Below are 26,162 nucleotides of genomic sequence, written 5' to 3' on the forward strand. Positions count from 1 at the left end.
TTATTATAAAACATTTATTGACAATAGCAATAAACAGAAGAAATTTCTGTAAACAGAAATTAAAGTGGAAAATGGCTTTAAGTCATTTCTGACCAGCCAGCTGTACAAAAGCTTAAGCAAAGCAGCAGTCAGGGCGGTTGGGCTTGGAAGAATCCACACTGAGTTCAGGAGATGTCATGTCTTATTAGATCACCAAAATAAGCTGTTATCGTCTTCAGTTTGTTATTGAGAAAATTTTGTTCTATTTCAACTTTCCCTCCTGGGCCTGCTAAGGAAGCCACCTGAAAAACAAAGAATGAGAAGTAAAGCAATCAACACATGGGAAAAGAGGCAAAACCCCAAACCTTTTAGTCACATGAAATAATCACCTAAAACTCATCTCTGCTCTGTTAATACTGGTGGGAAATTTTCCTTGGCACCTAATGCCTCTGATCCTCCTTCTATGCCTCCTTTAACTCACAGAAGTAGTTTGAGGTTTTCTTGTGATTGAAAAAACCCTCCTCACCCAAATCATGAAAATAAGAGGATTTCAGAATCAAAGATAAATACTCATAATTTTACATGCTGTGCTGAGAAAGAGATCCTAAATTCTGGTTTACAGGGCACTTGGCACTTGAGACACCAGTTGTGGCAAGCTGTAAACTGTGCTTTAAAAGACTTCAAATCCCAAATTTTGGAGGAAGAGTAAAACCAATTTTAGGAATCAGAATTAGGAAGCATAAAGGTTGCACTGAAGAGTGGGAGGGTGGAGGGGAACAACTCAAACAAAACCAACCCCCAAACAGGCAGAGGAACTCACAAAAAACAGTTACTGTTTTTTGTTGTTGCTATTGCAACCAAAAAAAGAGCTGTTGTGTGCATTGACTGGAGTTGCAGGCAGTGCGGAAGGTAAGGCTGGGGGCAGCAGTGTATCTGCAGGCAGGGAAAGCCCGTCAAGGCAGTGCTGGTCCCAACTTCGTGTTTACAATCACTGGAGTGAGAATTTCACCATTCATGCTCCGCTGACCAAGCCTGGTGCACACCTTTAATGCTTAATGATTCCAGACAGACAGCAGATTTTGCATTTTGGACTGGAGCATGCAATACTCCCCTCTCCTGTTCCTACTCAGGATACCTATAGTACAATCCCTCTCAGGAATGTCAGCCTACAGGCTACCAATTCCTCATCAGGACAGACCGCACAGTCAGAAGGAAAAACACCAAAACTGAACATTGACTACTTTTTTTTTCCCCTCCATCTTGGACCCCAAGGACCTGTCCTGTAGTGGGGGTCCCTGCTCTACAGCCAGTTCTGTTTTCCCAGGCTGCTGCAGGAAAATTATTCCTGCAGTTTCCCTCTGCAGGGAAACTTCCCCGGCAGACAAAGTGAAGCCTTTAGTCTAGAAGCCTGCAGTGGATTTTAACTGATCTTTAAACCAAGATGTTAGCAGCTGAAACTTAAAGTTCAGGCTGTGTTATTAACACTTCTAAACTCCCTTGAGACTTGACTCCGTTGTGCAGGTTTAAATATAAATATGCTGAACTTCCTCTATTTTACTGTAAGTAAAAAATCAACCTACTATCAGGAGAAAATAACAGATTAATTTAAATTATACTCTGAGCCTTTATTGACTTGCCCAGAAAATCGCCACACTTATCTAGATCAAGCATTTACTTTTCTGTTTTGGTTTTATTTTCCCCCTTTTCATTTTTTTGTTTCTGTAGACAAAAACAGAAGTGAGAGGTTTCTTCATCCTTCAATTTAATAGTGATAGGAAAAAACCCTCCACGTTCTTGTCAGAGAGGAACCTGCCACTTAAGTAAAAAAGCAGAGGCTGGCTGACTTATAAATAGCACAAGAATCTGAAATTGGCAAGTGATCAGGAATGTTAATTTTACAACTTATCTGCTCGTACTTGAAATCCTAAAAGCAGTTAACATTCTGCGGTGATCCGTATCTTTATTTTAGGAAGATGTTAAGATTATACTTTTAATTTATTACAAACAAAAGCTGGATTGTCCCTTCCAAACAGCATTAAGAGGCTTTGCACTTTATAGCTAGTGTCATTTAAGTATTCTAAAATATTACTTGGATTAGTCAACTTAATATAATATTGAAATGACTGTCTTGGGGTTATGCACTTCTGTTTGCAGGGCACAGTTTGTGTCACTTGCATATCTAAGTATGACTAATGAATTGATATTAAACACTAGTGTTTACTACATATTTCTCTTAGAAGACCAAGTAAAACAAGATGCTTCATCACCATGCAGACAAATGTTGCTCCTACGCTGACGGGTCAGGTCCACCAAAGGGCAGCCGAGAATGTACATATGCCATGTCTAGTCTCTAAGTGCTAAATCCAGGATAACTAAGACTATTTCAAACAATGACTAGGAGTATTTGACAAACCCAAAGGTGACAAAAATTTAAATGAGCACATGGGCACAGGCTCCACAGTGACAGATCTGGCAAAGTACGCTCTTCAACCCAACCCAATATTCAGAAGAGACAAATGCAAATCCTCTGCAATGATGTTTATTTGTAAATTGCTGGTGGTTGCAAATTTGATTACATGGGAGTTGCCAAGTTTTCCTCAGAAGGGCTTAGTCAACCCTGACGGTGTGAGGGAAAGCTGCCACACACCAAGCTTCAGAAAGCTGCCAGCTTGGCAGAGGGACGCCCTCTAAAAATAACAGCAGATTGAGGAACGATGCTTTGAGAAAAACAAAGGTGCTCACCTATTTTTAGAGATACTGACACACATCTCCTGGTTTTGCAGTGAATGGTAATTACAAAAAGGCTTTTTAATTTCTTTTAAAAACTGGACTATTCCAAAGTTTCTTTATTTTGCATTTTCCTGTGCAAATACAATGATTTCCTGCTGGCAACTCTCCTTATCCTGGTTTGTTCTTTAGTCCAAACCCATGTATGCAAGTGGACAGATATTGCCTCCTTTGCTGTGCTAGATAATTCTGCACGTGCCACATGCCTCCCCAGGCAGAGGAAAAGGATGCAGCTTCAGTCATCGCCTCCTTGCATCCCTCCTGGATGCTTCATCCTTCAGTTCAGTGACTACTGACAGAAAAAGTCCACAGCTACAGACACAGCCACAGAGCATTAAAAAAGCAGCCAACAAGTTTGGTCTGAAGTTTAAAATAGGAGACATCGGGAAAGAAATATGAAAAGGGAAATGAACACAGAAGATTATTTCAGGAGCACAATCTGCTTGAGGTGCAAACCTGCTTTATATTCTTCTTCTGTACTTTTGAATTTGAAGGTTTACTTGTTGGTCTCGCAGTTTTCGTTTTGTTTTTTTTTTTGTTTCTTTTTTTTTTTTTAATCATACTGAAATTCCTTTAGTAAAGTGACTTCCTATCTGTTCTAGCCACCTTACTCCTAAGGTAACTGGACAAAAAGTTTATCCTCATTTTTTTCTCCCCTCCTAAAAACTTTTCTGACAGATAAGAAATACAAGCTTTTTGGCTCGACAGGCAAAAGCTTGTGAAGCCAAAAAGCGTGAAGCTTTTTGGCTTCACACATGGACACTGTGACTCAATTAATTTTACAGGTCTAGTAAAAAGAGGATTCCCCTCCCCCTGCAAACAACCTAAAGGCTAGGGGAAAAAACCCCCAAACTACTTAAAAAAAGGCAATGGTATTCTTTACACTGAACATAAGAAAATAAAATGCTCTCAGGCAGCATTTTTCATATTGTACAGGTCTGCAGGTGAATTATGCCACTATTACAGTGATGCTGCCACCTTTTGACAGGTCAGACATTTATTTATTTATCTATTTATTTATTTATTTACTGTTAACTTGGAGTAGGCAAACTACAGTTCAGAATTTAAGCACTATGAGCTTTAGGAAGATTGAAGTCCAGAAGTGTCACTCTGGCTCAGTATATGCTGTGGGTAACTTCTGGCTTTACCTCTTACCAAGGACAGAGAACAGATGTGTGATGGATGAAAAGACAGAATGGGAGAGATATGTGGCCTGGAAAAGCATTAATGGAGTCTGAATGGACTTTTTACTCACTGAATAATCCACCCAGCAGACTGGCAGTTTTTCCCCAGTTTGCTGTTGTGTGCTTATGAACCCTTGTACACCCCAGTTTATTGTAAAAATTTATAGATCCTGCTGTATCCCCATATTGTCCCTATTTCTCCCTCAGGCTTCCCCTTTGAAAGCTGCTTATCTCTTCTTCTCCCCTGTCTTCCCATGCCTCTGTTACTGATAAGCTGTAGCTATCACAGTGCAGAGAGAGCTACAATTAGTCAACCCTCTCTGATATTCGAGAGTTCCACCCATCTCTCCCCTGTCCCCCTACCACATCTTTCCCTAAGCTGTCAATCTCTTGCTTAGCGTCCACCCCTCAAACCGCGGTTTTTTAAACCCTTGTTTCCCTTGAATAAACTGGCATTGCATCACGAGACCTCAACTGTGTCCGAACCCTAACCGCAGTGCCTGGTCCCAATTTCCCCTATCCCTGCGGACCGAGGCGCAGATGTGAGTTTAAAGCGGGTTGCTTAAAAGCTGTCATTACTAACATGATATTCACAGCTGAGGTGTATGCAATTATGTTCATTTATTAAACTGGTCTCTCTGGTATGATCTTCTGTTCTCTGAAGGACACCAGAGAGAATTAAAATGAATAAATGAGCTTTACCCATCTTTACACTCCCTTCATTGAGCAGACACTTTTAACAAGAGGACTTGCAAAAACAGAAACACAGCAAACATTTTCCCATCCAGGTACTAGACTTGCAGACAGAACAAGATTTCAGTGTCTAACTCCAGATTTTCTCAGAATGATTGATGAAGACGAGGTGGGAACAAAGACAAGAAAAAAAGGAAAATACCAGCATAATGTGGATTTTTTATAGGACTATCAAGGTCAAGAGGACTTTACTTAATTCTAGGCTCAGGGAATCATTCTATACACTAGACAAGAAACAAAAAAGCTATTCCTATCTTCTAGCAGTATTTGGAATATAAGACAGGTCTGAGACACAAACATTAAGGGCAGAAAAATCTGCAACAACAGTAAAGTTTCACAAAGTTAGGCATACCTCTCACAAACAACAGTATGCCTGTCTTCAAAGCATGGTGAAGTTTTATATAATCAATAAGGCACAATACAGTATCTGAGCCACTAATAATCCACAGTCAGGATAATTAATAATCTCCTGATTCCTCAGTACTCTGTCTCTCAGTCATGGCTAGGTTGGTAAAGATGCTGATGTGGACATCTGTAGCACAACATTTTAGGCTCATCACTTTATTGGGGGAGCCATCATGCATCCTGACTCCATTCTGACCATCAGTGAGAGATCAACAGTAACTGAGTGTGCCTTCTGCAATGAGGTGATAGGAATATATCCCACCATTAGGAAGAAGGCCCTACACCAACAATTCTCAGGCTCCCCATTCTTTGCTGCAAATATTAAGATATAGAAGTATTACATGGTACAGAAAACAGTCCATGAAAGAGACTGGACTACCTGAGATGAATCCTTGTCTCTGAGGTGAGTATACACTTTTCACTCCGCACAATGAGGCAGAGTACAGCTCGCTAAACACTTCATAAACTACATTTAATCATCCTGTCTCAACAAGCATGCTTCTTAAGGCACTTGTGGAAGTCTCTGTTACAATGTTCCCTTTTTCTCTTTTTTTTTTTAAGGGTGTAAAAAAAACTTATAGAAAGAAAAGACTAAGGGAAAGATGTTGCAGAGAGATGGGTATCAATAAGGGTATCACATGTGAGCTACATCATAGGCATTAATAAACCAATATTTTTTAATGTATGTGCATGCACATATATATAATTCCTGATTATTCCTTAACAAGAAAGAATACTGTTAAAGACTTATTCAACCTAAAAATGGACCTGCAAACATTACAATTTTTCTAACAAGTACATGTTCGTAATCAAGGAAATTTGATGCAATTCAGGGAAATGTTTTACATTTCTTGTAAATGCACCAACCATATTCCACCGGTTTGCTGCTCCCTCTTGAGGCAGAAGTACAAAAATTCAATTCTCTTCCATCTCAGTGATTTTTTTTATAAGGAAATTCAAAGAACCCCCTGTCTCTCTGCAACACTAACTCTACACCGAAAAGGCATTGCCTGCAGACATAATAAGCACTGTTTTTGCAATAAAATCGTGTGGAATAAGGCTGGATCTCTTGTCTAATAATAAAGCAATGAACACAGAGTTCTTCAACACAGTCAAGTCAGCTAAGTCAAGGTCAGTTACCACCTGCTTTCTCACCAGCAGCAGGATTCCTGCTCTCCTTTAGCTATCTAACAGCTATCTTTCATAAAAAGAAAAAGCTAAGTGATCTCTGAAAGCCTTACATACGTGTAGGAGCATACTAAATTAACTTCTGAAGACACGGAGGAGGCAAATCCTACATGCCTGAGCAATGTTATCAGAAATCAAACTTAGGTTTTTAAGCTTCCATTCAAATCTAAGGCAGCAGATAATCTGTTCAGCAAATATCACTGTATCCGTTATTCAGTTTTTGGGTGTTAGTCTTCTGCAAAACGTTTACTTCATTAAGTTTAAAGTTTACTCTATCAAGCTTTTATAGGCCCCTGGAGCTTATGGAGTACATTCACCCCCCAAGCTACATCGCTACACCCCTGCAGTGGTGCCCACGAGCCCTTGCCAAGGCAGTTGATGCAGCAGAAGCCACCCTATCTGGTCCATGAGAAAAGTAAGATAGATAAGAACCGTGGGCAAAACCACGAGCAAGCTGAGAAGAAAACCGCCTGTATTAAGGAACTTCAACAATAAAGGTTTTTTTCTGGAGATTCACGGCTGTGGAAGTGTAGTGGCAGTAAGTTCAGAAGCTTCACTCTTAAATACAGCCAGAGATGTTGGCAGCCAAACCCATAACCACTGTCCTATGGAAAAGCGTATCCACTAAGGTCACATTTGGTATTAGTCATGTTTGACACAAGTTTGTCCATGCAGGATTAAAACATTTCCCTAAACAGGGGGGCTAGACTGACATTCTCTTTCCTTGTTCTGAGATCATCAACTGTTCGGGGTTTTTTTTTCTCATATTGACATAATCTCTAGAGAAAGGCATGATGAGCCAATTTCTCTTCCTGAGAGTAGCCCACAGCCTGGAACATTGAACTGAACTCAATTCAGATCTCCAGCCATGTACTTTTAACAACTAAGCCATGGTTTTGAGCAACAGCTGCTACTCTTCAGCCATGTGTGTAAAGGCAAAGCCATGGATGTACATCAACACCACTGAGAGCCAATCACACCAAGATGTAGAGGTGGCAAGACACCTGACCCAACCACATGGAGGTGCCGAGCTCTTCCACAGAAATAGATGTGGCCTGCAGGGAGCACTCTTGGATGCTTTTGTGGGAACGTAACTGAAACGCAGATGCCTTTGCCCATTTATAAACCCAGTAAAAAATGCTCATAAGCAGAGCAGAAAACTGCCGAAGTCATTCTTCATCATGGGAATAAAATACTTCGTAAAATGCAGTGCTTGGAAGTTGAAATTAGAGAAACTATGCCTAAAATTAAGGTCCCTGTTCAAAGATTCATAAGCCACTTTGACATTTCACCTGCCTGAAGTGCAAAAAGGAAATGAATCATCATCACCTGCCATACCAATGGTGCTGTGCATAGCGTGGGATCAGAGTGTGCTAATACTCAAGCCATGTGAATTTCAGCCTGTTTCTCAAGCCAGCTGTTTGCCAGCAATGATTCTGCAAGCCACCATATGGCCTGACACCTTGCTTGCTCTAAGTCAGACAGAGCTCTTGGAAAAGCAAGAAATAATGCTGGGAAGTTCTGTGGCACGTTGCAGGTGAGGAGATCATCTCACCGATCCCTTCTTTGCAAAAAGCTACAAGACCTAATTAGCATAGAAAATACACAGAGGAAACTAAACCAGACACTCAGGGGAATTGTTAGTCACCTAACCGCTTAAAAAAAAATTCTAACAAAAATCTCTAACACAAACTCCCCTACACCAGTGCAACAAATGGTGTGTTTATCACGAATCACTGCAATGCAAGCAGCCCATATGGAACCACACACCTGTGTAGACAGCATCAGTACCACCTCTGGGGACACAGCATTTGTGTCTGATCTACTCATCAGTGATAGCAGTGACTGCAGGATACACAGTAATTTCCTGCAACTCCTTCATAAACTGAAAGACATCAAAGGCTGGGACTCAGCAACTTATCAGATAGTAAGAGCTAAAATGTATATCTTTTAAAATGTATCTTTTAAAAAATGTATCCTTTTTCTTTTATAATTATGTATCTGTCTGGCTACTGACTTTGGATCTTTTGTATGAGCCTCCCATCTGCTGCTTTAGGATGGGACAGTGCCAAAATCATGGAAATAATCTGCTACTCCCATTTCTAAACATATCAAAAGTACTACTAACACAGAAATCATTTAACATGAGGGTCAAACTTAAAAAACCCTAACTCTCCACATTCAGTTGAAAAGTCTTACATTTGTGCTCATAATACCTATGTTTTATGCCAGCTGAATATTTTGTTGATTACCAAGCCCTTATCCAGTAACATACCTGATCAAGATCAGCATTCCGAGGTAGAAAATACACAATGTTGTTGGTGATCTTCTTGGAGAGCCTGAAAATTTCAAATGTAGAAGCCAGTAAAGGAAAAAACAAGAATGGGGAAGAAAAAATTGCTTTATATTCATTAATTTTTAAAGTAGGACTCAAATTCAGTCATTATGGAATTAAATTATAGTCTTCTGAGTGTGTGAGTATGAATCTCTTCTGAAATGCAGAAATTACTATTGTCTAAATGCAGAAATTCTATTTTACCACTAGTGCCCTGGAAAGCAGAAAAAAGGCCCCAACAGTCACTTTTTAAGAAAATTTAACTGAACTACAGAGAAGCATTTGAGAAATTTCAATGTTTTTTGTAGCTAATACATTTGATTTACATTTGTTTTCTAATCCATTTTGTGGCATCTTTCATACATGAATACAAAGACTTTCTTATGCTTATAAACATAGCTACATTTTAGCAAAACAGGAAACAAATGAGATTATTCTGGGACAAAAGACTCCCCACACTTCATATTTGATGAAACTATTATGCTAATACCTTCCCAGATGAATGTTCAATAGCACTATTAATAAGTTAACATGGAATTTTATACATTAATTGAAAAGGTTAATATTTTGCTTGCACTCTTCTGTGATTTCCCAAGTCACAGGCTGGTGCTATGATTGAGAACAGTTTTAGTAAGATATTTTAAATAAGATATTCCCTTTATAAATCAGTCAAAAAGTGGAATTAATGACAAAGTCATAGCTGACATAACTAATTATTATCTATCTATCTATATATACCACATGGCTATTTGATTACTTCAGGGTATTTTAATAAAATTATATAAAGGAGTTAAAACTGCTGAATTAATGCTTTAAATTAAGAAGTTACTCAATCCTCTAATGGATTTTTTACTTTTAAGAATAACTCATAACTATTATTTTTTTAATAAAAATATTTAAATTTAGATGGTCAAAGCCACATAGCTGTGGCTGGGGGAAGAGAATTAAACAAATGTGGCACTTCTGGGAGTTCAGCTGCTGACCGTATCATCCAGGCAACTGGATGTGCAAACCCCATGTCAAGAGAGGGAGGAGAAGAAAAAGAGAAAACCACCTGCCAATGACTGACAATCACGACAGCGCATAACTTGGAAAGGATATCCATCTGGGCAAATCATGGTCTGGATATCGAAGATTTCGGCAGTGGCATAATCAGGTCCCCCCCAGGGTGGGCTGAGGAACACCACATCTGCCCGCAGGTCGGCAGCCAGCACCATGAAGTCCCCACACACGAACTCGATCTGATCCGCCACACCGTACACCTCTGCGTTGTTGCGCGCCAGGCTGAGCTTCTCGGGGTCGATGTCGATAGCGATCACTGCAAGGGAGAGAGAGAGAGCAAACATGTGGGTCACCGGGGACTGTGCCACCCAAACACGGTTAGGACGTTTCAGAAGGAAGGTGTCCTTCTGCAGCCATCAGATACAAGTCGCATCTATAATCTACTGCTGTGAGGTGAGCGGCTACTTCAGTTTTATAGGTTGTGGCAGACGTGAAGCTACAGCACCTCAGAGAGGAAGGACCTGCCAAGGGCAGAACAGCTGCATTTACAAACCAGCAAGGGAAGCCACGTAGCCAAGACTGGGAAGGCTCAGCTGCTGTTGCAAATCTGGGAAGCTTTAGCTTTCGGCACTCAAACATCTGCTGCTGTGACAACCCCACATCTCGGCTCAACAGTGGGTAAGGCTCTCCACCTGAGAGGAAGTCCTCCTTGCTTCAATTTTGGCAGGAGCCTGACAACTTAAATGGTGTCAATTAGAAACTTACTCTTCTCCGTTGTTAAAAAGAAACATTTATCTGTGGGTGATCACATTGAAAATCGAGTTTAAAAAACCCACACCTAATACAGCACAAAGGAGGTGATAAAAGGGTATAATAATAAATATAAAAATGTAGCCAGGAAAAACAAAAAGCTAAGCAAAATTTAGAAAATACTTGTAGAATGGATTACAGCCTACCAAATTTAATGCAGCAGAAACTACCATTTGTCTTGCTCAGAAGAGTTAGATGAACTTGTTATTTACCAGAATGTTTGATGAGCAGAGAGTACTCATTAGCTCAACTTAGTATTGAGCTAATGCTGACTAATGGAATTTCCTTCAAGTAGGAAATGTTTTTACAGAAAGTACTCTCAATGTTTCACTACAATTCCATTAGTTGGCATTAGCTCAATACTAAGTTATCACCACTTTTCTGTATTTGGTTCTACTGCACCTGCAAGTGATTCCATTCAACTGTTTTAAATACTATTCACACATAACCTGCTTTTGAGTACACAGACTTGGAGTAACAATTGGGAAAAGTAGCAGCTTTGACAGAAGTCCACTTTTGCCAGCAATCTTCAAAATATCCGACAGACTAGATACTATGCCACGTAAAAATAACGTTGACTAGCAAAACACAAATCCAACTCTGACTTAAAAATCAAAAAGCAGTTTTACAGGCACTTTTTGAAAACAGAAAGGTCATATTGTGAGTCATATGAAGCAAAAAAGTTGTTGCTACAGAAGCACTGAAAAAAAATCTGCCAACAAAGCACATACCCAAATTTTTTAGGGAAAAAGACTGAAGAAACAAAACAATGCTACATACAACACCTACTTACCTCTTTTTGAGGTCAATGCAAACTGAATAGCGTTTCCTCCAACCCCACAGAACGCATCCACTATGATATCGCAGTTGAATGACTGACTAACACGGACTGCAATATGCTCAGCTATTTTCTCAGGAGTAACAGAAAACCAACCCTCTGCAAAGGAAAGGGAAATGTATTTTTGCCTCTTATTTCAAGGTCACCTAATTTAAAAACAACCAACCAACCCCCACATACAACTGAAGGTTTAGCGTTAATCCCAAGAATTTTGGCTTAGTGCATTCGACCACGAAATACAGGCTTTGAAGATGATAAACTCCGGTCAGTCCAGCAATTTGCTAAGCAAACAAAGCCTCACTGAAGCAAAGAGATATGCCTTGATCTCAGTAAGTGCTTTGTTGAACTTGGTGCTGAGGATTCTGGCTTATCAAGGACAAGTCCACAGACACAGCTCTGAAAAACTTTATGCATCAGGATTATGCTCTGTAGCAAACAAAACCAGAAATATTCTTTCTTATCTGGCATGTTATTTTCTTCACCACAATGCCTTGGTCTGCCAAATAATCTGCATGTTTATGAGGGAGAGCATTAGAAATGAAAGGCTTACAAACCCAACAAACAAAAAGAATGTTAATCCTAATTCCTCTTTTACCTATAAATTTATGATTTCAAGTGGTTTCTATGTAAAAAATGGAAAAAAGTCATTTTGAAAGTGACTGCTGAAAGTCAGAACAAAACTGGATCCATCAGCATATTTGGAAGCTTCACAAAACTATTTTATAAAATATAGAAATAGAAAATTGTTATTGAGTTTCTGAAAAAGTCATGATCAAGTATAATTTGGGTCCAGTATGATCCTCAGCAAACATCAGGACTAATGCAGATAGAGGTGTCCCACACCAGAAGCACTTCCGAAGTCCAAGACTTCTGTTCACCTGCCTGCTGGGGGGTGTGGAATTTATCCAGAGGTGCAAACACACATTCGGTAATGTTCCTCCTTTAAGAAAATCAGTAATAAACTGCAAGAAGGGCCATTGGTTTGGATACATGTTATACCACAAAGTCAGCACACTTGGTACTAAACACACCTCTGTCCAGTTTAATTCCCTCGTCAAACCGAGAGAACAGCCGGTAGCGTTGTGCCCAGTACTTGACTAGCTCTGGGTCAGCAGCAATCTCAGCAGGTACAGATCTCAGTGTAATTTTATTCTTTCTTCTTTTTTTCTTCTCCTTCTTCTTTGTGGTAATTTTTTCATCTACAGCTGGAAGACACTGCAAAAGTTAACAGTTACTGTTCTTGTAGGCGAGGAATGTAACCGGTAGGTAGGGGAGGGTTAAGATATAAGATGCTCCTGTTTAAAAATACTGCTAAATGTCCTTTATTACTGTTCACCAGATTATGCAGATTAGTGGTTTTAAGTTAAAAAAGAGCATCTTGTATTTCAAGGGATCAGTCACAGTCCTAAAAATCATAAGAATTCACCCATCATATAAGAGCCTTAATCTTCAACTGATGGCAATAAACTCTGTGTAGCAAGCAAACAAGTTGATCAGAGATCAATTTAATGCCCTTATATCAGTAAAGAATAAGAACCAATCTAGACAAGAGTTATACAGTAGGAATCTAACATAATTGAATTACTGTAGGAAGGATTACCTATGTATAAAAAGCTGAATAATCCCCTTTTCCTTTGTTTAGTGTTAAATAGAAAAGTTCATAATATTGATTTTTTTCCCTCTAGAAAATAATTTTAACAACACATGCTCCACGGAGCTCAGCATTGTGCATTTGAGAACCCAAAACTTGATGGTCTGTGCAGCTACCTGAAGTCAATCACCCTCATCCTTGCAGAGGGGAACAAGACACGACTTAGAAACCTGCTAGACCATGTTGAACATCAAAAATTACTGTTTGTCTTTAATGTCAACATTAAAGACAAGACCTGGGATTCTGGCACTCCAGGAATAAGCTACTTTGACTAGCACGGCTCTCAATCATGCTCATTGCCCCTTGGACCTAATGAGTCTCTTTAAATAAACAAAATAAGTAAGTGGTGCACAACACTAACTTGGGAAGGCAGCATTAAGTCCACTGCCAATTCATTTCACCAGTTTGTAGGAAACTGATGTACCTTGGCTGACGTCCTCTGTGTTTGCCTGGAGGTAATCGGGAACATCCAGAGGGACAAGTTGCCGCCCATCACCACACTCTGGCCCCGCTGCACCCTGCTCATTGGAGCCACTCTCTGCAGCTTCCTGTGCCTCCTCCTCAAGGTTACTCCCTACAGGTTCTGTGCAGGCTGCACTGGAAGATGGTGGCTTTTGGTTTTCAGCGTTCAGCATCACAGTCTGTGTGGCAGTAAGGCCTTCTTGACCCTCTGAGTCGCTGCTGCTCACAGACAATGCCTCCGATTTACTCTGAGGGACGGCTGTCTGGGATGTAGCTTCCTCCTCAGGTTTACTAACTCGCTTCAGGAACATTTCCACCTGCAATTGTCAAATATCACAGATAATCAGATGGTACTGCTTACCAGTTACCTAGAGCACAGTTTAGAAGTCTCACAGTTCAAAAGCACCTGCCATTGCAGGCACTCCCTACCATGTGTATTGTGGAAACAGTAAAACATCCAGAGTCAAAACATTCAAGAAGTCCTTAAACATGCCCCCTTTTTTTTTCTGAAACGTAAATAGTTTCAGAGCACAGGCGACCAAATCTACTACTTTTTAATTGACTATCTTTCTCCAGACTGCATTCAGAGATGTACTCTGCCTCTCAGGGAAGAGTTTTTTAGCATAAACAGGTAAAATTACCTTCATACGTTAGTTGCCTCATCTCCAAGATGTAATGAATGGTGCATGTGGTAAAGGGTTCTGCTGCACAGCAGAGAGCTCGACATTACCTCCTAACCAATGCACAGATGCTACTCCAAACTCTTCAAAGGCACACAGAGATGCTCCCTTTTACATTACAGTTGCTCTGAGTGGCTCTCGACCTGGAGCAGTTCCTTACCTGAAAGTCTGAGGAATTTTTAACTTTTTTTCTCTTCACACAATTAAAGCTGCCCTGGAACTATACTGGCCCCAGGTACAAGACCAAAAATTAATCAAAAATTATAGCAATGGGACTGGAGTTAGTACAACATGCGTTGTCACCACCAGGTAACAGTGTTTTACACTTGGGTGTCAGGGAATGCCAAGCACCCCAGAAGAAGGCAAAGAAACATTAAAATCTGTTCCCTCAGATTTTCAAAGAGATTCAATTAAGTAAAATGTACAGTGAACAAGTGTTTCTAGTTGTTATTAATTTCTGAGTTTTTTTTTAAAAAAGCATAAAGTTAGAGATGAAAATAAATGCAGGTAGAGGTATAAGCAAAACTGTTGATAGAAATTACTAAGAACATGAAATACACTAATCTACATAAACATTTTCTGTCACTGCTGAAATGCCAGCACTAACAACTGGCCTCACATGTAATTTAAAACCAGAGATACTTTTAGTAACTACAGAAACCCACACACACCTCTAAAGGTACATGCACCCACAGGTTACGAATTACTTTCACATAACTTGGCCATTTAAGCTCATGTTCCTCTTGACAGATTGCGCCCAGGGTCCACCAAAGCCCTTCTATAACCACCCTGATCTAAATACTCTTCATATAGGTGATGAGCAGGGAGGAGAAGGAGAAAAAAAGAGAAGAAAAAAAAAGAAAAGCAGTGGACTAACACTTAAAAATGCCATCTACTGTGGGTAATTAATTTGTTTTTCATTTTCATAATTCAACAAGAGCTAAGAAGCAGACAAGAATTACAACAAAGCTAACAATTAAAACTACCTTCTTCAAAGTTTTGCTTTTTTTGCATGTCATTTCAGATTCCTCTGTAAAGAAGATGTGTGTGTTTTTGCTCTTCCTTGGTTTACGCATGTCCAAGTATTTGGACTTGAGTTTTGCTTTTTTCTCCAAGTACTGCACACTTCGATGGGTGAAATCTGGAATTCCACCATACCTGAAAGTAAATAAATAGACAGATAGACAAGTATTTAGTTGGGTAATTTCCAGTCTGGAAGCTTTAACATGAATGTTGATGTCTACAAAAAGACAATTTAGACTAATTTATTTCTTTATAAGACATCTGCTCCACTTAAAATATATGTCATGGATGCAGCTGCAAAACAATGTACCTTCAAGAAAACTTTAAAATATTTTTATTTGAAAAACATTTAACCAAATTGAGTTTAGATTTTTAATTTTTTTTAATACGTTTATAACTCTAGATAGAAGCAATTTCCCAGATCAGTCTGAAGAACAGGAAATGAAAAAAGATCTTGATTAGCAGAATAAAAGATATTTTTGGTGGCTGGAGAGAATTTCCAAAACGTCTACTTTTGTGTTCTGGCAAATGCAATAAAAAAATAACCTACCAAAAAAACCCAACTTCCCCCCAAAAAGAAAATATGGACTGTTGACTTAAATAATTTCTATAAAGTAGAACAGAAGTTGTCGACTGCAAAACATGTTTCTCTTTGAAACAGGTATGTAATAAACAACTGCATTTTGCAGAAGTGCTAAGACCTGTGCCCTATGATGTTCCTCCTACAGCACTGACCACTGTAATTTTAGGTCATACCACCAAAAATGAAATTTCTCTGGTCAATACCCTGGTAACGCTTTATTAATACAGCAACATTTTACTAGTATAAAGCAACCTTATTCTAATATAAAACAGATATGAATTATTATCTAAGCTCACAGGAGTCCAAACTGAGAGAACCACTCATTGTCAGAGCCTTTAAGTTCTAATTTAAGTAGCTGACCAGCCATTTAACATTTACATGACTGAAAGTACAAGTTACACTTCTGCTTCAAAGCACTTTAACTAGTCTCTGTAACTTGGCATCTCTCTCCCTCTAGCCAAAGGATGACAGTTTTATTTAGAGCAGAGACGAACTTTGGGAATTATCTTCAAAAATTTAACAAAAGGGAAATGGATGGTCTATTTCAATAATAACAAGAGAGCTGACTTGCTATGAAGAAACCTTGAGTTCCTCATAAGTAATTACTTTTGTCCTGTTCCACACTTGAAACCCAACACAGAGCAGGTTTCTTCAGGATCTTCCACTGGGTTCTCATCCACATCCAGTTCATGACTAGGAAAAAACCACAGATGACAAAGTTACTTACTGTAAAAAACCCCACTTTTACTTTGCAGATATACCACTAAAAGTCTCCTGTATTGAAAACATTTAAATGTGGGCTTCACTAAGCTCCTCCACACACTGCTGAAACCAAACAAAGCAGACAACACTAGTATATTTATGTGCATGAGTTTTTGGGTTTTTTTACCCAGTTCTAGGCTCATATGTCCTTTTATTGGGATTATAATATCCCAACTATTCTGAATGACCTCTTGAAATATTTAATATTAAGACCTACATGGAACTGACGAAGATAGCATTTGTTCACTCTATTTCCAAATTGCCTTCATCATTTATTATGTTAACTATATTATTAACTATTATTAGTGCCATGGCAACTGGAAAATACTAGAACAAAACCAAAGCTACATGATTAGCAGCTAACAATTCCATCCATTCCTCCACCTTTGAGTTTGCAAATTTATTAGAAAGGAAGAGCCATCTCATCATCTTTGAGGCTATAGATTTTTAGAGAAGAAAGAAAAAGACAGTGACAAGACAGAGATTAGCTATTTTGTGACTGCTATAGCTCTGAACATTTTACAGGCAGCATAAAATTCAGTTAAAAAATACAAATTATTTACTATTGTTCTTGCATTGTCTACACTAATTAGACCTAGCAAGTTCTCCTGTGTATTTTAACGATCTTGTATCCTTCAGTGACACAAGAACAGTACTGTCACCTTGCACAGTCATTGAGGCGATACACTGTTTTCATAAAGCAACAGAAGAAACATCCACTGCTTGTTGCGAGTCAAAGTGATAAAGGAGTGATGGAAGACTATGCCATTTTGTACTGACATTCTAACTCACATCCTCAATCAAAGATATAGTTACTATAAATTTAGGAGGCTTCTGGACCTGGGCTTCTGGAGAAAAAAAACCTCATCTAAATTTCATGACTTGCCTTCTCTTGACTTTGACATGTCTGTATTCAGGAGGCTCTTCATCCTCATCTTCATCTTGGTCATGAAGCAGCAACTGCTCTTTTTCATTTGAATTCAGGCTACATGACTCCCGTGAACCTAAAAAAAGATATATCATATTTCCTTCTGCATAAACCAATTCCTTATCTTCCTGTCCCCATAGTACTTCCGCAGCTACAGTTAGGCTGTCATACACACCTGAATCTGACAAATAAGGCACACACAAGTGCTGAACACACATATCTTTACCTGTCTTTGTCTGAGGGACAACATACCAAAAAAGCTTCTGGTATTAGTTACACTGTAGAGTTAAAAATCTTGTGTAGGACCAACTTGAAATTATGTCAGCTCTTCAAGAAAAATATAACGCCTACAAGGTAAAAAATTTGAAACAGTTTCTTCCTTTATGTAAAATTTGGTTTCCATCCCATTAGCTAGGCAAAGGTACTCATATACATTTAATAGCAAAAGATTTAAACACTCCTCTCATTTCTTGTTGGAAAGGAAATTTTCCTTTCATCTTTCCCATTCCAACTCTACTGTAGGATTAAGGTGGGACCACACCTGCTTCTTCGTCCCTCAGAAAGTCACTAGCAGCAGACTCAGAGGTTTCCCACCAAATTGAAGTCCCGAGCTGCTGACAATTTGTGTTTTATCCCCCTTCTTCACAGAAGAAAACATCTAATAGTCAGGAAAGATGTGACACTGCTGTTTACAATGAACGCTGGCAAGAACTGGCAAGCAAACGAGATGGTTCTCTCTCTGCATGCTGAACTAACTGACTGGCAAAAAAGACGTGGAGCCCCATCTTTTACATCCCTCACAGAAGTAGTGTAAGGAACAGCCACTGGCTTTCACCACAGTACTAAACTACTACCTGGCACTTTCACATGTCAGCACTAGTTATGAATATATGAATTTAGGGTTTAAAGACGACTGCAGCTCATTGCTTAATTGATAACTCCATTCTGGAAAGGACCTCTGGAAGACATCTGCCCACAGTAACAAAGAACAACAAAAGAAAAGTCTATTTTCAAGTACGGCATTTTTAGATAGAAGGCAAAAAACCAAACCAAACACCAATCCTGGAACTGCAGAACTACTTTTTTTTCTCAGCAAGTTGTTCTTAAAATGTGTCAGATTCATAAAAACATCAGCCTGAGTTTTCAGTCGTTTTAGACTATCAGTAAGAAGAGACATATCAGCTGCATGACACAGCTGCAATACCAAGATAAATAAATGTGCATTAACAGTGCTCTCTCACCACTTTGTGTAGTACATTTGAAGATTTATGAAGTACGTGTTCTGTTAAAATCACTTCTGGTTGAAGAACACATTCAATATACAGGTTAGAGATGAGAGAAATCATGCAGAAAAGCAGAGGAAGAAAAAGGAATCAAGTATACAATCATTCCACAACATGCTTGATCGACTTTTTTAAAATGGCACAATACAGATGCACCCTTGTTTCTGATATATAACCACCCAGAGAAACTCTGATAGAATCAATTTTAGCTGATTTTGTATTACCTGACTGGTTAACACTTTTATTTTCACAAGATGCGCTCCTTTTCCTGGTTCCTCCATCACAGGGCTCCTTCTGACTTCCAGTGTCAGACAAACTGTGCTCTTGATGACCTTGGTGGGCTACTGTTAGAGCTGCGCTGCTCTGCTCCACTTCGTTTAAATTCAGATTTAAATTACAAATTCCAGAGATGATTTCGCTGTGGAGCTCAGCACTTGAAGGGAGTGTTTCATCACTTCTGGTGTTAGAGGGAGACAGCTCCAAGCTCAGCACTTCACTGCATTCAGGCCCTGGGCTAACCAAGTTCATTTCTCCCGAAGGACCAGTCTCCTGCGTAACCCCATTAACTTCCACCTTGTCCCCATGTGAGCTCTCAATAGTCCATCCTTGACTTGTCCAGTACTGAAACTGTTCCCAATAATACCAGTACAGTTCGTTATAATGCTGCTCCCATTCTCCCTTGGTGTCCAGACTATTCCAAGGCTCAGAGGCTGTGATGGCTTCAGATGATGAGACCTCTTGATGCTTCTCCAACCAACTTTGCCAAAGAAGGCCCTCTCCATACTCACTCCAGTACTTCTCCCATTTTTCCTTAAGTTCACTGGATAAAGCCTCATTTGCAAGACTTTCTGAACTTTCGCAGTTCTCTTCAACTACAATCTGAGGTTTGCTGCTCATCTCACATTGCTCTGTAGTTGGGGCCAGCTCACCAGAAATGGCCTGGATACTACCACCACAACCTTCATCCTGGCATTCCTGTCCCCTTTTATCCTCATGTTTTTGCTGTAACTCTTTTTTCTTCTTCTTTTTCTTTTTCATAAATTTCATATTATTTCTCTTTTTATAATTTTCTGTTGCCTAAAATAAAATGGAAAAACACTCTTAGAAGTCCACAATATATACACAGCCTCATCCTCTCTCCAAGCACATTTCTCCTTCGATTGTAACCATCCCTCTCAGTGCAACCCTACTGTTATTAGATATCTCCCCAAAAAGGTAGTAGAGTTTTTGGGTCTGAAACGGCCCCGCTGCATAACCTTGTCTGACACTTCTGAGGAAGTTGTGAGAAAGAGCTGTAAGAAAGTCTGTAGAAAGACACATACAAAGAAGGCAGAATTACAGACAGAAGCAGGGTTGCTGAGAGGGAAGTCATTAGTAGCTCAAGGATTCAGAAGGAAAGACATCAACATGAAACACTATAAAATCCTAAAGGGAAGTTGGTCAGGAATTGAGGGGTCACAGGTTTGAGCTCAACAGCATCTCAGTAACATCAAGGACCTGTTTTAGGGGGCTGTGGAGGCTGACCCTTACTTTCACCCCATAGCTGCCTGACCCGCAAACACTGTTCAGTGTCTTATTAGGATAGCAAACATATAATGCTCAGCCTCACAGAATGTTAAATCCTTGCTATCTTTGGGTGCTGTACACAAAGAAAGCATCACTTTATACTCATAAGCTCTGTAAAGCCCACAGTTGAATCTCTGATATGTTCGAAGACACTGATCCAAACAGAAGTACAAGGGAAAAACAGCCTCCTCTCTTAACAGGTGGCCCTTTCATTTGTGCAACACATCCATTTCACTTATTACAACAAACTCGGCTACTACACTTGTTAAGTGGAACAGAAACTTGTTACAGAAAGGAACACTAAGGTAACTTGGTGGTTTCATCAAATACAACTCCACTTGTTTTGCAGATGCTTCCTGTGATTAAAGAATTCACACAGGTAAAAGACTGAAAAGGTACAGATATTACTCCAAACGTCCCATCAGCTGCAATCCCTAGTTTTGTTGCATTGACAAAAGCATAAGGACGTTATATAAGGACATTAGAATCAGAGCACTGGCACTAATCTCTCATCTGCATCCCTCATAATGTCATGTTAAAAAACCCAGTCCAAAGCACAATGCTTAGCAGTAATCTAGTAAAAAGAAAATATTATTTTCCCATTCAACTTATTTGCAGTATTACTACGTAGTAACAAAAATTGCACATATACCTTGGGCTCAAAGTTGGATGTCTGTATTGTCTATTTACATGCCTTCAATTTAAATCACATACAAGTTTCTCGTATTTATTTACAAATTAATCAGGTCAGAACCATGCAGTGCTCTGCACAAAAGTGCTCTCTCACTGCCAGGGAGGTCTGTATTCCATAAAACGGACACTGAATGTCCCACAGTCTTTTTCTCATCTGTGAAAACTTTAGCCCCCTTCTAAAGCTCAAATGTTCTCTGTGAGAAGCAGAGCACCAAAGCCTCAGTCCTGTCCTTTGGAGCAGCTTGGCTTTATTGGCTGCAAGGGGGATTTGAAAAATAGTTTTTTATGTTAGTATTGAAAGCTAAACAGTTAAAGCAGACAGTGTGAAATGCATGCTCAGACTGGAGTGTTCTAGTTTCCTGATACATCAGCACCAGCATTACCACCGCTGTTTTAAATCAGGTCTCTCTAGTCACTCGAGCAATACAGCAGATATGGAAGCATAAAGCACAGCCTTAACCCTGCTTAGTCAAACTGGCAGGTGGATTTTGCAAACTGGACAGACCAAGGTGCTGTGTGCTGTTACAAGGAGGTGAGGCAGGCAGCTTAAAGGCAACTCGAACACATATCCATTAATTGCCTTCCCAAAAATAAGTGAGGAGGCACATCCTTACATCTGGAAACACAACGCACAAACAGAACAAATAAAGAAAGCAAAGATTTACCACAAAGTCTCTCTGGGCTGACTGCCCACCAAACTGAAGAGGCAACCCCATGCTCTTCATAAGCTCAGCTTCTGAGTCTAGTTCAACTTCTTCCAGGTCCAGTGCATGATTAGTATCCACCTTAAATCTCACATTGGGACAATGGTTCTCCTCCTCAGACGCTTCTTCTTCCCCTGTTAACAGTTATATTACTTGTGAACATAATCTGGTACTGATACCTCAGTGCCACACTGTGGCACACAAAACCCACCAAAACTGCCTCTTATGCTTCCTTTCCCATTTAAAATCTTCCTCATAAATACCTCAGTTTCTGCATAACTATCAGTAGGAACCAAAATGTAACTTTGACAACAAAAACACTGCTCAGGGTCTATCTGGAACGGAGTTAACTTTCTTCATAGAAGCCTCTACTGCTGTGTTTGGAATTTGTGGCTAAAACAGTGTGGATAGCACACCGATGTTTTGGCTATTGCTGAGCAGTGCTTGCACAGTCTCATAGCTTTCTCTTTTCCCCACTCTGCCCTCGCTAGGGAGTAGGCTAGGATGGGCAAGAGACTGGGAGGGAACAAAGCTGGGAGGGACTGCAGATGGAAACTGTATGAAGGGATGGTCCACACCACATAATGTGATGTGCAGCAGTAAGAACTGGAGTAGAGGGTGAAGGTGCTTGGGGTCAACCCACCACGAACATTCACCTCAATAACTTGCAGAGCGAAATGCAATAATGCCCTGCAAACACCAGAAAAACTAGGATTATGAAACAAAAATTCTTTACTGGAGTTCTTGTGGTATATGTCACAGCAAACTTAAAATACAAGAAATTTTTGGTTTTGTTACAAATCTTTCAAAACCACACTGACAGAGATAACATGATTTTACAAAAATGTAATGTGTGAACTACAGAACCAAATTATCTTAGATGTACCTGATCAACTGCTTGCACATTATCAAATTGTTAAGCAATATCATATGTATACAAAGTCATAAGTACTACTGAGGAAGCAAGAACTGTATATTGATGGAAATTATGAAATCAAAAGCTCTTGACACAGTTGATAATACTGAAACATTTTTGGTTTTATTGTTTAGGATATACTTACTGATGAATTATCATATAACACAAGACCTTTCTGTTTTTAGCTGATTATTCTCACCATAATTCACTCATATGAATGCACAAAAACATGGTTTACATTCTCCTTCTTCACTCCTCTCACACTGCCTCCATCTAATCTGTGCTATTAACTATCAGCTTTTATTTCTGTTCAGACTTCCTTTCAAATCAAGCTAATATGCTGCTGGATCTACCAACATAGCAATAGAAAAAACAGATACCAAAAGAATTATGGTTCATGTAGGCATACATGAGTAATTCAGGAGGACGGAGTGAGGGAATGGTGTTGAATTTGTCAGAGTATACACCATGAGAATTCCTCAAAATAAGCATGCCAAGGGAGAGACTTACTCTTCTGGTCCTACTCATACGATCCTTTGTATACAAGCAAATCATAATTTCCCCCATCATTGCTACTGTTTCTTCTCTACTTCTGGCCCAGCAGACTAATCAGCAACAGCTAATGTCCTAGGCTGGCACAGAGGCAGCAGGACAAAATTGCTCCCAGGCAAACATTTAGGATCTACAGACTCTCCATTATGCGATTATTCTTGAGTTAGTTGAAATTACGATCTGAGAACAGGTCAGAGACCTGTGAGGTAATCTGTTCCATGCACCAGGGGAAAATTATGTGAAGTGGTAAAGTCTATCTGGACAGGAATAAATATCACACCTGGTTTGACACAAACTTCCACATCAAGATTCTGGTAACCTGAAAGCTATGCAAGTGCTAAGCTATTATTCAGAACTTAAATAACCACACATAACTCACTTAAAGTACGACTGCACATCACATTGCATAGTACATTTCATTATGTTACCTGTACTGCCATTGTCATCTTTGACATAAAATCCTTTTAATCCCAGTTTATATAATTTTCGATCTCTGTAAAAATGAAGACAGACATTGATGCAGGAAGTCATCACTGAAACAACGGGTTTTTTACAGTAAAAACAATCACGCAATGGAAAAAACGTCCCCAGGGGTCCGGTAAAGTCCCCATCACTGGAGGTTTCAAGATGTGACTGGAGGGGGTACTTAATAAACTCATCTAGGCTTGCATTCCCATGAAAGGCTGCACCAAGAGACCTTTCCAGGTCCCTTCCCACACGGGCTGCCCTGTGACTCTAAACACGCAAAGCAAATAAAAAGAACAATCCGGAAAAAGCAACACTTTAATTAAAGCCTGACGGGAAAGCCCATAAGAGAGACGCCCAGAAAACGCAGAACACCTCGGAATTAAACTTTAGGGTCTCCTTCCCTCGTTGAGAAACCGGTTCCTCCTTTCAGGATGAGGAGGATCAGCTCGGGATCCTTTCAGGATGACATCAGGATGATGTTACCCCCGCGCCCGTTTGGGAAGGGGAGAAGGGGACGCCCAGCCCCGGCTCCAGGGGGGAGCGCGATGCGGCCGGCGGGGCCGCTCCGGCAAGGGCCCCCACGGGAGCCGGGGTTTGGGGGGTTCCCCTCGCCCTTTTCCGCTCACCCCCAGCTGGTACCCTGTGGTAAACATCACCTATCGGGGTCCTTTCGTGCGCACCCGCCTCGCCTCCCCTCCCCCCGGCCGCAGCAGCGCGGCCCTTCCCGCCCCTCCCCGGCGGGAACCTTCCCCCGCCCGGCGCTACTCACTCGACGAAGGCGCGGGAGCAGAGGCAGAGGATGCTGCGGGCCGCCCCCGCCCGCAGCAGCAGCTCCGCCACCAGCGTCCCGCCCGGGTCCTGCACCATCCCTGCGGGCAGACCCACGCCGCGCACAGCCCTGCCGGCAGTTCCGGCGGAAGGCAGCGGCGGCGCCGAGCCCGCCCGAGCCCGCCCGAGCCCGCCCCGCCGCGGCCGGAGGGCGGCCCGAGCCCCGCCGGCTGAGCGGGGGGCGGTCTTTGCTCCGGGGGCAGCTGCTTCACCCGAGCTGGGTGTCCCGCTCCGCCTGTCGGCGCCCCAGGCTGCTCCGCTGCGGCGTGGCTGGGCTTTCGAGAGCTGTAGGTGCGGGCGGAGGGCAGCCGCGGTTATGCGGCTTCTTCTGCTCTCAGTGACGCCCCGCGAGGAGTATTTGCGTGTTGTTGGGGTTCAGAGTGAAAGGAGGGGAGGAAAGGGCATCGCCACAAAAACCTGCAACAAAGGATGCTGCAGCCAACGTCTCGTAAAACCGGGAGTGGGAGACAGAAGTGGAAAGCCTGAACAAGGCACATTGGAGTAGTGGCCAGAGCAGAATCATAGAATCACAGAACGTTTGCAAGGGAGCTTAAAATCACTTGGTTCCAATCCTCCTGCCGTGGGCAGGGACACTTTCCACTAGACCAGGTTGCTCAAAGCCCCATCTGGCCTGGCCTTCAACACTTGCAGGGATGGGGCATCCATAACTTCTCTGGGCAACTTGTTCTAGTGCCTCACCACCCGCATAGTGAAGAAGTAACAGGAGGGCTTAAAATGATGAGAGAATGGGGACAGGGCAGACAGACGGAGTCAAAATGAAAGCAAAGCCTGGTGAACAAAGGAACCTGGGAGGAGGCAGGGTGAGGTGGGAAGGTCGGAGTGAGGCTCTGGAGGCAGGGTTTGGATGGGGAGGGAGGAAAGCATTGGGAAGCAGCCAGGTGTGATAGGGTACAGCGATAGAGATAACTGGGCTTTATTCACAGATTTCTTTCCTGTGAAGACCTGCTTCAGACACCAGATCAAGATATAAGCTGGGAAAACATCATTGTGGAGTTAGGCAGACTGTGTCTGATACCTGCTGACTTGCTGAGAGAGTTAGGGTGTTTAGGAGGTTGGTAGAAGACAAGGAAAGGTGCACTGTTGAGCAGACCACAGGATACTGCCCTGTAGAACCATATTTTATCCTTACCTCTACTGCAGAGACTTTTTATGATGATGCACAAGGTTTGAGAGATTTCCTACATAAAACACTGAGCAATGGACTATACAGCTCTACTTACTCAGAGCTTATCTGTAAAATGCACGAAATCCATTTCTCTAAAGACCATTGCAAAGCCTGCAATCACTGGGACAGGGTTTCTCGGATAATAATTGTAGACTTTGTGATCTCTTCTTATCTATTAGCCTGCCTACTGGACACTGGGAGAGTATGAGAAAGAAATGCATCATCCACACTTTTAGGCCCTCTACAAGGTGTTTGCTTTTGACAAGCTGGGAACTGAGCTTTACACTACTTACATTCAGTGTGTGATGAGCTGTGCAGTTTGTCTGCTATGCTGTCTCATTTCATTTGCATCAGTACATTTTAGGTAATAAGGCTATACAGCCTCATGAGGGTGCAGGATGTCCTCAGGATTTTTAAGACATTTCATGTAGGAAATATGCAAAGAGGATTGACCATTCAGGTTACAGTAGCACAACAACCATCCAACAGCAAATTTCATCAACTTACAAATAAAATCTTAATTGCATCGTGAATCACGCACCGTCTTACATCTGATATAAACACAAATATTAAATACCAACATTAGTCAGGACTTG

The 26,162-nt window shown here is 40.9% G+C and overlaps 1 protein-coding gene across 2 annotated transcripts; it reads right to left on the bottom strand.

Annotated features, from left to right (window-relative positions):
- TGS1 (trimethylguanosine synthase 1) lies at nt 1-24,501 on the bottom strand. 2 transcript variants are annotated; one of them, XM_032705353.1, is made up of 13 exons: nt 24,322-24,501; nt 23,513-23,577; nt 21,578-21,750; nt 18,878-19,730; nt 17,329-17,446; nt 16,287-16,373; nt 15,061-15,232; nt 13,357-13,711; nt 12,313-12,486; nt 11,237-11,380; nt 9,733-9,949; nt 8,572-8,650; nt 1-281 (listed from the first exon to the last, which is right to left on the bottom strand). In XM_032705353.1, the coding sequence occupies exons 1-13, from the start codon at nt 24,417-24,419 to the stop codon at nt 165-167; spliced, it is 2,652 nt and encodes an 883-aa protein (XP_032561244.1). In that variant the 5' UTR covers nt 24,420-24,501; the 3' UTR covers nt 1-164. The 2 variants fall into 2 exon arrangements, with proteins under 2 accessions (XP_032561244.1, XP_032561239.1); XM_032705348.1 differs by having other exon boundaries at nt 21,578-21,753; nt 24,322-24,445.
- Nucleotides 24,502-26,162: the final 1,661 nt, after the last annotated feature.

Source organism: Chiroxiphia lanceolata, chromosome 1, assembly GCF_009829145.1.
Source record: "Chiroxiphia lanceolata isolate bChiLan1 chromosome 1, bChiLan1.pri, whole genome shotgun sequence".
Taxonomy (NCBI): Eukaryota; Metazoa; Chordata; class Aves; order Passeriformes; family Pipridae; genus Chiroxiphia; species Chiroxiphia lanceolata.

Coding starts and splice junctions, on each gene's coding strand:
- TGS1 (XM_032705348.1), bottom strand. CDS start 24,419: ATGGTGCAGGACCCGGGCGGGACGCTGGTGGCGGAGCTGCTGCTGCGG. Junction 23,578..24,321: donor TGCTCCCGCGCCTTCGTCGA/GTGAGTAGCGCC, acceptor TCATTTTTACAG/AGATCGAAAATTATATAAAC. Junction 8,651..9,732: donor ACCATGATTTGCCCAGATGG/ATATCCTTTCCA, acceptor ACTGGCTTCTAC/ATTTGAAATTTTCAGGCTCT.